The sequence below is a fragment of the Oncorhynchus mykiss genome, chromosome 20, assembly GCF_013265735.2.
Source record: "Oncorhynchus mykiss isolate Arlee chromosome 20, USDA_OmykA_1.1, whole genome shotgun sequence".
In the NCBI taxonomy this organism is placed as follows: domain Eukaryota; kingdom Metazoa; phylum Chordata; class Actinopteri; order Salmoniformes; family Salmonidae; genus Oncorhynchus; species Oncorhynchus mykiss.
The window spans coordinates 5,236,820-5,252,800 of record NC_048584.1 but is presented as its reverse complement, the minus strand read 5'-3'; the positions used below and the strand labels follow the sequence as shown (position 1 = coordinate 5,252,800).

At 47.8% G+C, this 15,981-nt stretch overlaps 1 protein-coding gene across 4 annotated transcripts in view; it reads left to right on the top strand.

Annotated features, from left to right (window-relative positions):
• The window catches only part of LOC110498837 (retinoic acid receptor alpha), a 164,180-nt gene that overhangs the window by 140,301 nt on the left and 7,898 nt on the right, over positions 1–15,981 (top strand). For 2 of the 4 annotated variants that reach the window (XM_036955628.1, XM_036955627.1), the window contains 3 exons: positions 1,748–1,896; positions 10,266–10,407; positions 12,335–12,451. In XM_036955628.1, coding sequence (XP_036811523.1) covers positions 1,748–1,896; positions 10,266–10,407; positions 12,335–12,451 — 408 coding nt within the window. The remainder of the gene's footprint in view (positions 1–1,747; positions 1,897–10,265; positions 10,408–12,334; positions 12,452–15,981) is intronic. The other 2 variants (XM_021575487.2, XM_021575485.2) reach the window with 1 other exon arrangement.

Genomic DNA, 15,981 nt, shown 5'->3' with positions numbered 1-15,981 from the left:
AAGGTAAGCTTTCTGCCGTGTTTGAGAAGTCAAAGCCCTTTGGATGTACAGCTGCCACTGCTATCTGGATTTGCTTGCCGTTTTCTCCTCTGTTCTCAACACGGCTCCTCCCCAATCTTCTCCTAGCAGAGCAGGCAGGCCCATTGCCCTCGTGACTCTACTCTGACACAGCATGTACACCTTTGAATATACCACAGGTGGACTGAAATCAAGTTGTAGAAACATCTCAAGGATGATCAATGGAAATGGGATGCCCCCGGAGCTCAATTTCGAGTCTCATAGCAAAGGGTCTGAATACTTATGTGAATAAAGTATTTCTTTATTTTATTTTTTTAATTTGCAAAAATGGATAAAAACCTGTTTTTGCTTTGTCATTATAAGATATTGTATGTATGTATGTATGTATGGTATTCGCTATTAGTTTTGCTAATTTAAGTAGCATTCTGATAACAAATGCCCAATGGTCTTTTTTGTGTTTTTTTGGCACCCCCTTGTGTACTAAGCCGTAAATCCCAGAATGAGAGAAGGAAGATATGAAAGTCTGGAAACCACCCAACCCTACTGGTGGCCATTCTGAATGTACCCATAGGAGCAAAGGAAGTAAAAGCAGGAAGAGTACCCTTCAATTTGTGTTGTGATTTGTTTATTCAACTCAACTTACATTACAAAAAAAAGACTTTCCATTACATCAGTTAACATCATTTGAATGAACATTCTACATGACCATGGAAGTTATTGGATCACAATACCAGGCAGCCGTTGCAGGTGTACCCATGAGTTTACCAGTCAAATTGCCAGGGTTAGAGGTTCCAAACCTGTTCTTTTCATGCTATGTTTGCTGCTGCTGGATTGTGGGGAGTGTTGCCTAGGTAACTGAAGTTTGCAAACACCTTGCTTGTTTCTGCCAGGAGTAAAAAAGTTTGATCGCGTTAAGAGTCCATGTTACCGCAGAAACAGACTCGAACGCCTGGCCGCACAGTCTCCAGTCAGCTGTTCGTTCCTATCTATTTCAAGAATAATAATCTTACGTCTCGTAACAAGGGATCCCGACTGATTTATCTCAGTTAATTCTCCCGTCTTAAGCCTTGTTTGTTTTCAGGGCCGGGAAGGAGAGCAAGAGAAGGAGAGAGGGAAAGAGAACGTGGGGGAGAGTGACTCTTGTCTTTAGTCTTGTTTATTATTTTCCCCAGAGACGGAGAGAGAATACAAGGGCGGGAGAGGGAGAGAGAGGACGAGGGCAAGAGAGGAAGAGGGGGAAGGTCGGGAGGCTGACTCCGTGTGGACAGCCTTGGTATTTGGTTCTCAATGTCCACCTTAATCTTAGCTTAGGTCACCTTCCCTTTTCTCTCTTTGAGAAAACATGATGATACAACTCCGTTCCGGCCACACACACTTAACTCTAATACAGCCTAGAGAGAGAACTATTATGTCTAGTTCCTTCCCTGATAGGCGAGCCAATTTCTCACTACAGCCATTCAGGACACCCTTATCTGTGTTCTCCACTGCTGACGTTGTCTTGATTGATATGTGGAACCACTAAGGTTACTGGTAAACAAGAATGGCCTGCTTTTCTCTTCTCTGCATCTCCAGCCTTGCTTTGATTCACTGTGCCAAGTGCTCTTACACACACTCTCGCCAACATCCAGAGTAGTCTTTCTTGTCCAGGATACGGAAGTAGCCTGTCAAGATATTGTCCATGTCCTCTGTCACTGAGTGTGTGTGCCTCCCTCTCTTTTCTCTCCCGCAGCGATAGAGACACAGAGTACCAGCTCAGAGGAGATAGTGCCAAGCCCGCCATCGCCGCCTCCTCCCCCGAGGGTCTACAAGCCCTGCTTCGTGTGCCAGGACAAATCCTCAGGATACCACTATGGAGTCAGTGCCTGCGAAGGTTGCAAGGTGAGACACACCCGTATGTAGCCATACATTCTATTCCATTATGTTCTATACTATTTGATCCAGGGTTAAATTGTCAGTTGCTTCTGAGGGGTTTTCTGTAAATGGGCTGGACCAATGCATATTGGCGTGCCCATGTTGATATTTATAACACTTGTCCTGGTTTGGAAAGGGAGTACCCAGTCCCAGGGGGCCATCACCCTAAGGCCCTACTATAATTCATGCACATACTATGCATAGCATCAGCATGATCTGAAGTTCAGAATATACCTAGATTGGTTAGGGTGCATTTGGGGACGCCCTATAAAGAGTGAACTGGGCCATTGCGTATGTCATTGCTTATGGCTTCCCTCCTATATCTATACATGATGGGACTGCCAGATCATCTGGGCTATGCTTCAATACTGCCCTATACACTTCTCATTAACTGTATGAGGAGTTGTTTCTTTAAGTGGCTTTAGTTTGACTATCTAGCTGCTGTATCTGTCCAACTCCAAATGACGTCATTGTCTTCGAGTGGGTGTTCCTGCCAGGTGGCATTTAATCCAGGAGCTACGCCCTCATTCAGCAAGTGTCGACGTGGGCCCTTGTCATCACCGCTCTCCTTGTTTGTGTCATACGTTATCTCGGTTTCCAGCACGTCCTTGAATATCATATGTGTCCTTTCCTCCCGGTCTTACCCTTTTTTAATACGGCCTGTCCAGCCTTTCATGTGAGACGTGTTACGAGAACACCGGCTACGCTGACTTCCACGCTGTCCTGTCAGGCAACCGTCTGCGCTCTGAAGTGGTATCTGGCTGCCGCTTCCTTATCTGTAGCACCGTGTTTCACAAGACGGGGTTGTGGAAGCCTGCGAAAGCTTGCATTAGCAGTGGTGCTCTGGAGGACTCGCTGTTCATCTGTAATGCATGGAAGTTGAGGGCAGGGCGATGGTCTGAGACTGGCAGGCAGAGGGAGGCTGGATGACTGGCTGTGGTGGTGACAGGTGCCCATTAGGCCTGCCTCACATGGCTGGGCCCAGGGAAGATAACACCTGGCTTGTAGGGGGAATGGCTGGAGAGAGGCGCTGCAGGGGGGAACCTGGTTGCATCCAGAGTGGAGATGAGGGGATTAAGTTGACGGTAAGGAGGAGAGGACAGATGAGAAGATGGACAGGACCGGAGAGGAGGCGAGTCGAGATGATGGAAAGGGGAGAAAAAACGAGTAGACTTTCTTGAGCACACAGTCCTGTTTTAACACAGTAGCACGAGGCAAGGTCTCGCCTCTGGGCGTTCATTGAAACTGAACCTCTAAAAGAAATGTATACCAAGTAAATAAAGCCTTAACCTGCCTTTTTGGGGCTGAAAAGCCCCACTTGACGGAGTTGCCTGTTGCACGTCCTCAATAGCTTTTAATGTGTTTCTTAACTTCACACTAATAGGCCCTGATTTAAATAGGCTAATAAGGGTGTGTGTGTGTGTGTGTGTGTGTGTGTGTGTGTGTGTGTGTGTGTGTGTGTGTGTGTGTGTGTGTGTGTGTGTGTGTGTGTGTGTGTGTGTGTGTGTGTGTGTGGTCTCAGTCAGTGTGAAAGCATGGGTATGACTTTGTTGGCTAAATCAGAAACCAACTGGCACCCATGCTAAGGTCACTTTCCTGCTCTGCTTAAACTCACTGACTCAGGATGCTGTGCGTGCATACGTACATGTTTGTGTGCACATCCCTTCCGGGTGGTAGCTACCCCAACGCCAGCTGCTAGTCTCCACCCCCAGCCGGGCGTCCTGGGGAGAGCAGAACTGAAAAATTCAGCATTCGCACCCCGCCTCCTCTCTCCTAGTCTTCTAAACAGGAGATGAGGGAGCTTTGTATCCTCAATATTTCAACACAACAGGTGTATTCAGACCCCTGGTTCTTTTTCCAGATTTTGTTATGTTACAGCCTTATTCTAAAATAGATTTTTTAAACACACAATACCCAATAATGACAAAGCGAAAACAGTTTTTGGGGGATTTGTAAAAAAAAAAAAAAAACAACACCTTATTTACATAAGTATTCAGACTTTTTGCTCAGGTACATCCTGTTTCCAGTCATCATCCTTGAGATGTTTCTACAACTTGATTGGAGTCCACTTGTGGTAAATTCAATTGATTGGATATTGGAAAGTTGGAAAGGCACACACCTGTCTATAGAAGGTCCCACAGTTGACAGTGCATGTCAGAGCAAAAACCAAGCCATGGGGTCGAAGGAATTGTCCGTAGAGCTCTGAGACAGGATTGTTTCTAGGCACAGATGGATGGGTACCAAAAATGTCTGCAGCATTGAAGGTCCCCAAGAACACAGTGGCCCCCGTCATTCTGAAATGGAACAAAGACTTTTCCTAGAGCTGTCCGCCCGGCCAAACTGAGCAATCGGGGAGAAAGGCCTTGGTCAGGCAGGGGACCAAGAACCCGATGGTCAATCTGACAGAGTTCTAGAGTTCCTCTGTGGAGTTGGGAGAACCTTCCAGAAGGACCATCTCTGCAGCACTCCATTAATCAGGCCTTTATGGTAGATTGGCCAGACGGAAGCCAGTCCTAGGTAAAAGGCACATGACCGCACGCTTGCAGTTTGCCAAAAGGCACTTAGACTCTCAGACCATGAGAAACAAGATTCTCTGGTCTGATGAAATCAAGATTGAACTCTTTGGTCTGAATGCCAAGCTTCCCGCCTGGAGGAAACCTGGCACCATGGTGGTGAAAACATCATGCTGTGGGGATGTTTTTCAGCGGTAGGGACTGGAAGACTAGTTAGGATTGAGGCAAAGATGAACAGAGCAAAGTACAGAGATCCTTGATGAAAACCTGATCCAGAGCGCTCAGGACTTCAGACTGGGGAGAAGGTTCACCTTCCAACAGCACAACGACCCCAAGCACACAGCCAAGACAATGCAGGAGTGACTTCGGAACAAGTCTCTGAATGTCCTTGAGTGGCTCAGCCAGAGCCTGGACTTGAAACCGATCAAACATCTCTGGAAAGACCTGAAAATAGCTGTGCAGTGAAGATCCCCATCCAACCTGACAGAGCTTGAGAGGATCTGCAGAGAAGAACGGGAGAAACACCCCAAATACAGGTGTGCCAAGCTTGTCGTGTCATACCCAGAAGACTCAAGGCTGTAATCACTGCCAAAGGTGCTTCAACAGAGTACTGAGTAAAGGGTCTGAATAGTTATGTAAATGTGATATTTCAGTTTTTATTTTTAATAAATTAGCAAAAATGTCAACCTGTTTTTCTTTGTCGTTATGGGGTAATGTGTGTCGATTGATGAGGGGGGGAAAAAACAATTGAATCAATTTTAGAATATGGCTGTAACGTAACAAAATGTGGAAAAGGGGAAGGTCTGAATACTTTGCGAAGGCCACTCATCGGAGACTGGGGTAAGTTGACGGTTAGCAACTTAGCATTTCCTTAACTAGCCCAACTACAAAACCCAACCCTAGGGTGCGGTGAGAAATCATGTCAGACCAAACTACTTAGAGATGGCTCATTTGTTTGCTGTTGAAGTGGAGTCTCTTTTTTTTCTATCTCTCGTTCCTTCTCGTTCTCCTAGATATAAACACATTAACATAAAATGTGTACGCTCTCCTCATTTATTGTCTCGGAGGCATCGATGCACAACATGAAGCCTTTTTTCTTCTTTCTTTTTTTTTTGCGACGCGAAGACACTTAACATCTTAAGCCCCCACCATCGCTCCTCTCTCTAATGTTGCAGTGTTTTTAGCTGGCCTTGTTAAAGACTCACATCTTTAGTAATGTGCCTGTCGTAGGGTTGGCTGATTTTTAGATCAAATTCATTTGCATTTGTTTTAGCGCGATATTCCAAATGCCAGTACCACGCGAATCATTTGTTATTATGGGCGTTTATGTCCGCTTGTTCACATGTTGTCTTTTTGGTCTGGACTCCTTCGCTTCTTCTGTGCTGTGTGCATCTTCCCATTTACACACACACACACACCAAGCCCCTCTTCCTGCCACTCACAACAACAAAGATGAGAGCTCACTTCTTCCTTTGTGACGAGCGGTTTTAACTCGCTACTTGCATTTGAAACACATTGAGGCATTATTTCTAATGAACCCTTTTTATGTCTCAACCCCTCAAATTGCACAGCAGACCTACTAAAACAGGAGTATCAATAAACATTGATTCTGGAAAATGTATGCTCAGTCTTGTCGGTACCACCAGCAGCATTTTAGCCAAAAACCATTATACTAGCTGTCTAGTCTGTGTTTTATACATGTGCAATAAGCATGAAACACAATTATGTAAGGATTTTGAAACTCGTTCTCATTGTGAGAAATAGGGTAGGGCACTTGATTTGAACATCTGAACTAAGTGGACAGGCTAGCATGCTGTTAAAACAGTTGGAGACGGACAGGACAGAAGGGTGTGTTCATAACAATTCAACCGTTCTACCTTCTTAGCTTGCAAATCTATCCAAGTTCGCTCAACTTGAAATATAAAGATTAGCTGGCTACTCACTAGCACATGGGCTTTTGCTTGATTTGTTTATGAGATCTGTGTTAATGTTCTATAATGGCTGCTACAAGAAGTTAGTCATTATTAGGTAATGTGCGTTATGCATAATTCTGGTTAAATTGGTTAAAAAAGGGCATTTCATAGACTGATCAGTAAATTAATAAACAACACATACCCACATACGCATACAAATGTAGAAACGTGCACGCGCGCGCACACATTCCGTACATTTTTAAATCCCCCTCAAAATGTTAATCACAGTGCAGATGGTTTCCCTGCACTTTCTCTTCGCTAATGATAGGAGTGTGTTTAGTCTTTTGCGTGTACAATATCCAATCCTGCTTTACTGAAGTTGCGAGACATTGCAAGCCAAGAAATTCTGTTTTTTATTTTTTATTGAACCTTTATTTAATTAGGTAAGGTAGTTAATAACTAATTCTTATTTACAATGATGTCCTATTTGCAATGATGGAACAGTGGGTCAACTGTCTTGTTCAGGGGCGGAACAACAGATTACCTTGTCAGCTCAGGGATTCGATTCACCAACCTTTCGGTTACTGGCCCAATGCTCTAACCACTAGGCTACCTGCCGCCCATACATCAGGTGCAGATCTGCAGTACACAGAATGGATTATTCAAGCCACACACACACATACATAATTAACCCCCCTCCTGCCCCATCTCCTCCGTTCCTCTCCATTCCTCCCTCCCCCCCTTCATCTCTCCGGGCTCCTCTCCTCAGAACGCTGCAGGGTGGCTGACAGGCCTGCTGAGGGCTCTTGTCGTCTGGCGGATTAGTGCTTATACAAAGAGGCTTAAGGCGCGCAGGAAGCAATGACTCCTAATGGGGATGGAGAGGGGAGGGACAATGGCTAACCACGAGGAGAGGTCCAATCCCCTGGGCCACCTGAGGCGTGGAATTGGAGGGATTGGGTTGTCCCCTTTTATACGTCAAAGGGACTGGGTCAATCCTCCCGTGGCCAGCAGGGTCAGGGTCGGGGCACCAACGGATCACAGGAAGACGCACCGGGGTCACTGGCAGGTCGTTAGATATCGGCTATTGATTGGCTTTGAAGCCGTAGCTTGTTGTCGTGTATTTTGTTTATGTTATGACTGTGGATCCTAATTTGTTTAGAGAGCGGGCCTAGATGTAAGTAGTCTTGATGCTATGCAGGTTTTTGTAGGTATTTGTTAGTGCTCTAATGCAAGACTAACAAGCCATTGTTCAAATATATCTTTCGTGCAAAAAATGTGTAATTAGAGCTTGGAAACAGAGTCTCAGCCCGTTCCCATCTATTTTGGGACGGCATACAAACCTGCATATCTTTAGTGATAATCCATTAAAGGATAAGTTATTTTTTACAACCAAATCTGTTTTTCTTCATGTAAATGGTATGTTATAGGAGAGTCCAGACACCTTTTTTGTGATTTCACTTGTTTTTGATAAACTTACCCCAGACAGTGAATCACTTCCTCATTCTCGTTGTGCAGTATGGGGGCCCTGAAAAAACATGGACAAAAAAGACTGTTCTCAGTATAGTGATACGGTACTTTAGACGTTGTACATATGAAAATGTGTCATTCCAAACGTAATCTGAAACGTTACATTGAATATTGTGCGACTCGAGCTGTTTTCCTTGCTCCGCTGTGCAGGCCGGGTGTGGTCCGGCCTGCAGAGATCCACATCAACGGGACTGCAGTAGAGAGTCGGCCGTTTTAAGTCCCTCCTCTTGAGTTGGACCAACAACAACAACACCACTCATGTCAAGAGGGCGCAACAGCGCCTCTTCGTCCTACGGCTGCTAAAGAAATGCTACCCCCGGGCCCTCTCAGTACTACCATTGCACCATCGAGAGCGTCTTGACCCGTTGCATCACGGCCTGGTACAGGAATCACTCAGTCAACGACAGCAAGGCCCTCCAGTCCATCACTGGGGCCATGTTCACAGCCATCCAGGACATCTACTTGAAATGGTGCTTGAGGAAGTCCCGCAGCATCATCAAGGACCCCACACACCCCAGCCACGAGTTGTTCACTCCCTTATCGTCGGGCAGACTGGTTCGGAGCATGAGGTCTGATACCAACAGGCTCAGGGGACAGTTTCTATCTACAAGCCATCAGACTGTATCAGAGCATGTCTGATACCAACAGGCTCAGAGAGTTTCTATCTACAAACCGTCAGACTGGTTTGGAGCATGAGGTCTGATACCAACAGGCTCAGAGACCGTTTCTATCTACAAGACATCAGACTGTATCAGAGCATGAGGTCTGATACCAACAGGCTCAGAGACAGTTTCTATCTACAAACCGTCAGACTGGTTTGGAGCATGAGGTCTGATACCAACAGGCTCAGAGACCGTTTCTATCTACAAGACATCAGACTGTATCAGAGCATGAGGTCTGATACCAACAGGCTCAGAGACAGTTTCTATCTACAAACCATCAGACTGTATCAGAGCATGAGGTCTGATACCAACAGGCTCAGGGACAGTTTCTATCTACAAGCCATCAGACTGCTGAACACTTGAACTGGACAGACCACCTGAACTGACTCTCCACACCTTAGCACGCACACACCCACATAGACACGTATATACACGTACACACACATTCATGCTACACACACATCACAGCTGCTTATTTATTATTGCTAATAGTGCACAATTTAAACACTTGCCCACCAATCCCTCTTTCCCTGATACATGTGTAAATATTGTAGTATAATTCATACCTTCCTGTATTATACTTATGGTTAAATGTTTATTCTACTGAGTCATGTACTTTATGTTCCTATTCTTCTATTTAATGTCTTATTGTTGCATAGTCGAGCAGGAACCTCCAAATAAGCATTTCGTTGGACAGTATATACAATGTGTGTCCTGTACATACGACCTAAAACAACTTGAAACGCGTCCCACCAGCCTCCCATCTCTCTTCTCAGGAGGGGAGGACCAGGAGAGCGAAGGATAGATGATGATCCAGGAAGGACAAATTGTGGTCTTTAGTGCATGGGCCATCTGTCGACCAGAGAGCTAATCTCCTCCTGGCATCTTCTACAGTATCTGCCTTTGTGCCATATTGCGTTCTTTGGGAATACACAAAGTGGGTGGATGCCTCGAATGGTCGATATTGTATTGCTATGGTTTTTAGGTTTTGTAGCTTTGAGACTCATGGTTTCGTGTATTGTGATATCCATTCTTGATTCATTTTAAAAAGACAAAGGTTTCACTCTAGTGTCTATTCTTCACAATGAGAGACGAGACCATTTTGATGTGCTTTCTTGCTGGGGAGCGCCCCCCCCCCTCCCCCTTCCTGTCCTTTAATTTAGTTTCAGATGTCCGCTCATCCTTTTAGATTCAGAGTACTTGTAAGCGTTTTAAACCAATGTTCTCTCTGTAATGATGTTGGCCTCCACCCAGAATTGTTTTTGCTGGGCCATATCAAGATTTAAAGTAGGGCATTGATAGGTAGCTAGAGGCTAGTAGACTCTGCGTTTTGTATCCCCAAACCGTTCTGACTTACTTAACATCCTTAAAGCATCTCTCAATGTCCCCAGTGCTCCATTGCCAAGGTAGGAGGGTGATCTCATGAGATGGCAACATGAGTTAATATTTATTATCCTACAGATGACTCATTGCTAAGACTTTCAAGAGCTCAGTGTTTGGTAGCTCATTGCCTTTAATTGTGGAGCATATGGCCACAATTCATACTGTTATCTATAGGTTCTTGAATCTAAACACACACACACACACACACACACACACACACACACACACACACACACACACACACACTGACAATGTCTCTCTCCTTCCTTCCATTCTCTTGCTCCCTCTTTTTCTTCTCCTATCTCTCTCTCTTTCTTCATCCCTCTGTCCTCCAGGGCTTCTTTCGGAGGAGCATCCAGAAGAGCATGGTGTACACATGTCACCGGGAGAAGAACTGCATCATCAACAAGGTCACCAGGAACCGCTGCCAGTACTGCCGCCTGCAGAAATGCTTGGAAGTGGGCATGTCCAAGGAGTGTGAGTAGTAGTGCACTACTGTATTACACTACAGCACCCTGACAGTGCCAACCCTAACCTCGGTACACTATACACTACACCTTCCAGTCATGTCATCAACCGCACTGCAGTCAGAGGGCAGGACGTCATCCAAACTATGCACAGAGGATCGGGACAGTCCTTTCATTGTCGTTCGACTGGGTCCCATCTGGGATGAAATGTCTAGCTATTTGATTGAGTTCTGATTGATAAGATATCATGCGTCACTGAACTACACTACACCAGCCACTCCAGCCTATAACCTCTGAGCCAACAGGCAACACATACTCCGATCCCCATCATCCTCTGTCATAAAGCCTCATAAATGTGTACGTGTGCGTGCGGCACTGCCCCAATGCACAGTTTGGCTTTGCACAGTAATGGTGGTAGCTTGGTGGGCCTCTGTGATGAATATGTTAGCACCTGCAGAGAGTGAAAGAGCAGGCTTCGCCTCTGATCAGGGCATCCCGGGGGCTGTGTGAACACACACAGTACACACACTGTCAGACCACCCAAGCTAATTGGTGGAGGTGATAGGGAAGACCTATGGCTGGAAGGGCCTTACCTCAGCCTACCGACACACACACACACACAGGTCCAAACTGTATACATAGTAAATATACTCACTCATACGCAGGCAAGCACACACAGACCCTCACCGCCCTTTCCCTCCTCCATCCCTCTCTCTGTCGTCTCTCTGCTATGGTATTTACCCTCTTCATGATACTGTAATGCTCTGCGAGTTTCCCACGCGGCGGGCTGTCTGAGGCTTACTGCAAAGTAAGTTATCCTCAGCGCTCCTTACCTCTGAATGGGCCCATTAATCATGGTTATAACGATCACGGCAGGCAGCTCTGCAACACCCACAACAGGGACAGACGGGAGATAGTCTAGTGCACGGCTGATGTTAAAAACAACCGATACAGGCTCAGATGTTTCTTCTGTCCATCTCCCTAATTGTTAAGGGTTAACTTCTATGTCAAGTTAAAGAAGAACCCATATAGGTTCACTCTTTTTCCCATACTCCCTCCTATTTAGTAATTGTGTCTGTGTGTGTTTGTACTAGAGGGTTATGTTGGTGTCTGGTAAGTGAGGGTGTAGTGTTGATTTGTGTGCCTGTGTCCTGGCTGATAACTTTAGCCGTGTTGCAGTGCTACTTCGAAAGGGGTGGTGGGGGGGGGGGGGGGGCGAGGATCTGGCCATCTGGGGGCCTGCGGGGAGCCACCGTGGAGGCTGGGAGGACCGGCCACTCTGCTAGGGGACATCTCGGTGACCTTGCATCCGCTCGACAACTCCAACATCACTGCCAGTACCAGTGCCAGATGGCCATGCCAAGGCAGAGTGAGAGAGAGAGAGAGGGATGTGGGTTACTATGGAAAGACTGAGAGAGCCTGAGTGGTGTCAAGGAAAGGCAGGGCTGGTAAATGCTCTTTTTTAATGTCAATGTTTACCTTTTTTTTTTCTTCTTCTTAGGCGTTCCGTTGAAACTCTGACAAACCTGCTGGTGATTACTGTATACGTGTGAATGTTGAGTTGATTTATGTTATGAAGTTGGGGGGGGGGGTTGTATTTGGTTTCTAACTAAGTGAGCCAGATGTACTACATGTTATTCCGTTTGTATGATATCTGTTGTCTACCGGTGAATTTGTGTGTAGAATATAGACAGAGACAGAGAATGTGCCCATTCAAGTTGTAGGGTTTGTTGAGTTGTTTTGAATTGTATTATTAACATTCAGTTTATATGATGGTTCATTTCAGTATACATGACCCCATCCTGCCAGCATTAACTTTCCCCCCTGTGTTACTGTGGTAGGGTGGGGTTGGCTTTACTGCACTAGGGGGAGCCCTGTGTTCGTTACTTTGTGCCCTGTCGAGGGGGTAAACCTGTGCCCCTCCTTTGTCGCCTCAGCTCCTCGCACCAGCTCCAAAGGCGGGATGGTGTTGGGCCCCCAGCCGCCGCCCCCACCATTGGAGACCGGGAGGGGACAGACTGGGGGGCCAGGGGCGGACAGGGCAGCTCCCCCGGGTAAGCAGCCCCCTCCTCCCCCAACCCCCTTTCCTCTGTACCCTCTTCCCTCCATCCCTCATCCCCTGTTTTCATCTCCCGTGCTGTGCCCTAGCATCTCCAGCGTGTATGAGAGGAAGAGGAGGGTAGGAGCGGGAGGGAGAACAAGTTTCATCGTTGTTCCACCGCTACAGAGTAGCGAGAGAGAGGCAGGCAGGAGAAGCAGGGGAACGTTGACATTTTTATATTTCCATTGAATTTAATCTGTGTGACGGACGACCTGTCGCAGTTTTCATTTTCCTCCCTCAAATTATCCGTCTGTCTGCCGGCCCCCTCTATCTTTCTCGTACATACAGGCGTATACACACGTGCACATATTCATACAGATTCATGCAGACACATTGTCAAAAGTAGCCTTCAGTATTATGAAATCCACTATTGATTGATGGGAGTCTGTGTATTGCTTCTAGCATTACACACACAATACAATACTGTTTGCTACAATAAAGATACTGCTAGTATTTGGTTCATATCAGTGGGCAAGACCTTGCTACACGCTCATACCGTTTGAGAATGCTAGATGTAATCCCTCATAGATCAGACAAAGGATTCACGTAGACACTATTCACGGTTTATACACACACACACACACACACACAAAACAATGCGGATGGCTGTTGTATTTCTCCTCCTCGCTAGCCCTGCTATGGATCTCCCGCCAGTTATTGCACGCGGCAATTCTCCATGACTGATCGCGAGTCCCGGCTAATGGTTCTTTAATGACTGCATTAAATTGTGTTGTGCGGCTTATGATTGCAGTGCCAATTTGTCAGCACGGGTAATGTCTCTGCGTTAAGGATGCCCTACTTTTATTTAGGAATTAATTTAACGTCTCCAGCAGACCCCTAATGGCGGTGGGGCCGCTGAGTCACTGTGACAGCCACAGAGAGCAGAGGGGGGCCCGAGACACTCTCTCTCACACACATGGCGGTGGGGCCGCTGAGTCACTGTGACAGCCACAGAGAGCAGGGGGGGGGGGGGGGGGGGCCGAGACACTCTCTCTCACACACATGGCGGTGGGGCCGCTGAGTCACTGTGACAGCCACAGAGAGCAGAGGGGGGCCCGAGACATTCTCTCTCACACACATGGCGGTGGGGCCGCTGAGTCACTGTGACAGCCACAGAGAGCAGAGGGGGGCCCGAGACACTCTCTCTCACACACATGGCGGTGGGGCCGCTGAGTCACTGTGACAGCCACAGAGAGCAGGGGGGGGGGGGGGGGCCGAGACACTCTCTCTCACACACACATGGCGGTGGGGCCGCTGAGTCACTTTGACAGCCACAGAGAGCAGGGGGGAGGGCCCAAGACACTCTCTCTCACACACATGGCGGTGGGGCCGCTGGGTCACTGTGACAGCCACAGAGAGCAGAGGGGGGCCCGAGACACTCTCTCTCACACACATGGCGGTGGGGCCGCTGAGTCACTGTGACAGCCACAGAGAGCAGGGGGGGGGGGGCCGAGACACTCTCTCTCACACACACATGGCGGTGGGGCCGCTGAGTCACTTTGACAGCCACAGAGAGCAGGGGGGAGGGCCCAAGACACTCTCTCTCACACACATGGCGGTGGGGCCGCTGAGTCACTGTGACAGCCACAGAGAGCAGAGGGGGGCCCGAGACATTCTCTCTCACACACATGGCGGTGGGGCCGCAGAGTCACTGTGACAGCCACAGAGAGCAGGGGGGGGGGGCCCAAGACACTCTCTCTCACACACATGGCGGTGGGGCCGCTGAGTCACTGTGACAGCCACAGAGAGCAGGGGGGGGGGGGGGGGCGAGACACTCTCTCTCACACACACATGGCGGTGGGGCCGCTGAGTCACTTTGACAGCCACAGAGAGCAGGGGGGAGGGCCCAAGACACTCTCTCTCACACACATGGCGGTGGGGCCGCTGAGTCACTTTGACAGCCACAGAGAGCAGGGGGGGGCCCGAGACACTCTCTCTCACACACATGGCATTGGGGCCGCTGAGTCACTGTGGCAGCCACAGAGAGCAGAGGGGGGCCCGAGACACTCTCTCTCTCACACACATGCACACACATTCTCACATCACTTGGAATTCTCAACTCTCCTCGCCTGGCAGTTCCTTTAAAGGTGGATGGACTTCGTGGTAAGGACAAATAGCATTTGGCCATGCATAGCTGTGTAGATGTAAAGAAAGTTCTTTACTTTACAGCTTCTTTTTTTTTTTTGGCTAATTTCATCTGCAGTCCCTTGTGTCTTAGTGATGTGAGGGTGAGCTTACTTAGCAAAGCAAAGGTTCTGCTGTTGTTTAATGTTTGACTCCTAGACTTGAAGCCCCCTGTCTCTCTAAGTAATCCAGGGGAGGGAGGCCTGTCTGTGAACTGATTAATGAGCGTTGTCCCTGTATGGTGAATCCCTCTCTGGCTGGCCCTGGGCCAGTCCCCCCCTGTCAGATGTTGCCCTTAGACAGACACTAATCTATGGTAAATTTTGTGTGCCCTTCTAATGGTTAAAGGTTAGGATTTGGACAAGGGGAAGCTGATCCAAGATCTGTAAGGGTAACCTCTGGGTCGTAATCTGGGACCACTGGGTCTGCACAGAACAACACCACTAACTGGGGCTACAGCTGGTGACTAGAGAGAGAGGGAGGAGAGAAGAGGGAAACAAAAACACAGGGAAGAGCTATCAGATAACATGTGACGCTTGGAGAGAGAGAGCGGGACAGGGGGAGCAAGCTAGCTAGTGAGGATTAGACAAGAGCAAGAGAGGAATGTGTAACAGCAAGAACGAAAGAAAGAAAGAAAAAGCGAGAGAGAGTGAGTGAGTGAGAGCGCGAATGCTGGAGGGGGTTGTGCAGCGTGCGGGCTGTGGGCTCAGTCGAGCCCTTTAAACCATTACTGCCTGGATATTTGTCATATTATGTTATTAGATTAGCCGGAGCCTCTAATGAAAGCAGTAGCAATTTATCAGCATTACGTACAACCTTATCCCCCAACGCTATTTATCACCTAACCTCCCCCCACTGCCCCCCTTCACCCCCCTGTCAGACCTATACACCCCGAGGAGGGGGTGGGGGAAGGAGGGAGAGGGCTGGATATACCCTAATGGCTTTCCAGTCCTTAAAACAGCGACCGACGCCTGGTGTGTTTGTCATTTCGGGAGTAAGTGTAGCTACATTCGCGGAGGGAATGGCATTTCTCCAGCTTTCCTTTTGGATTATTCCAGGGCTTTTCCTCAGTAATATCGCCCCCCCCCCCTTCACTGACCTCTCATGGTCGTTTATCTTCCCAGCTGGGATCAGAGCTGGAATGTGTTGTGGCTTCTTAGCTACAGTGGCCCTTGCAGCTTTTTGTTCTCCTACCTCAACTTAATCATCCTCTTCCATCGTGTACCTGTCCTGCTAGCTAGCCTACCTACACTACCTCCTGCTCTTGCCCTTTTGCTACCTCTAGTTTATATCTCAGTCCCCTCTTGGTTTCGGTTTAGATACCCACGCAATTTGAATAATGTTCCACGATTTGTTCCA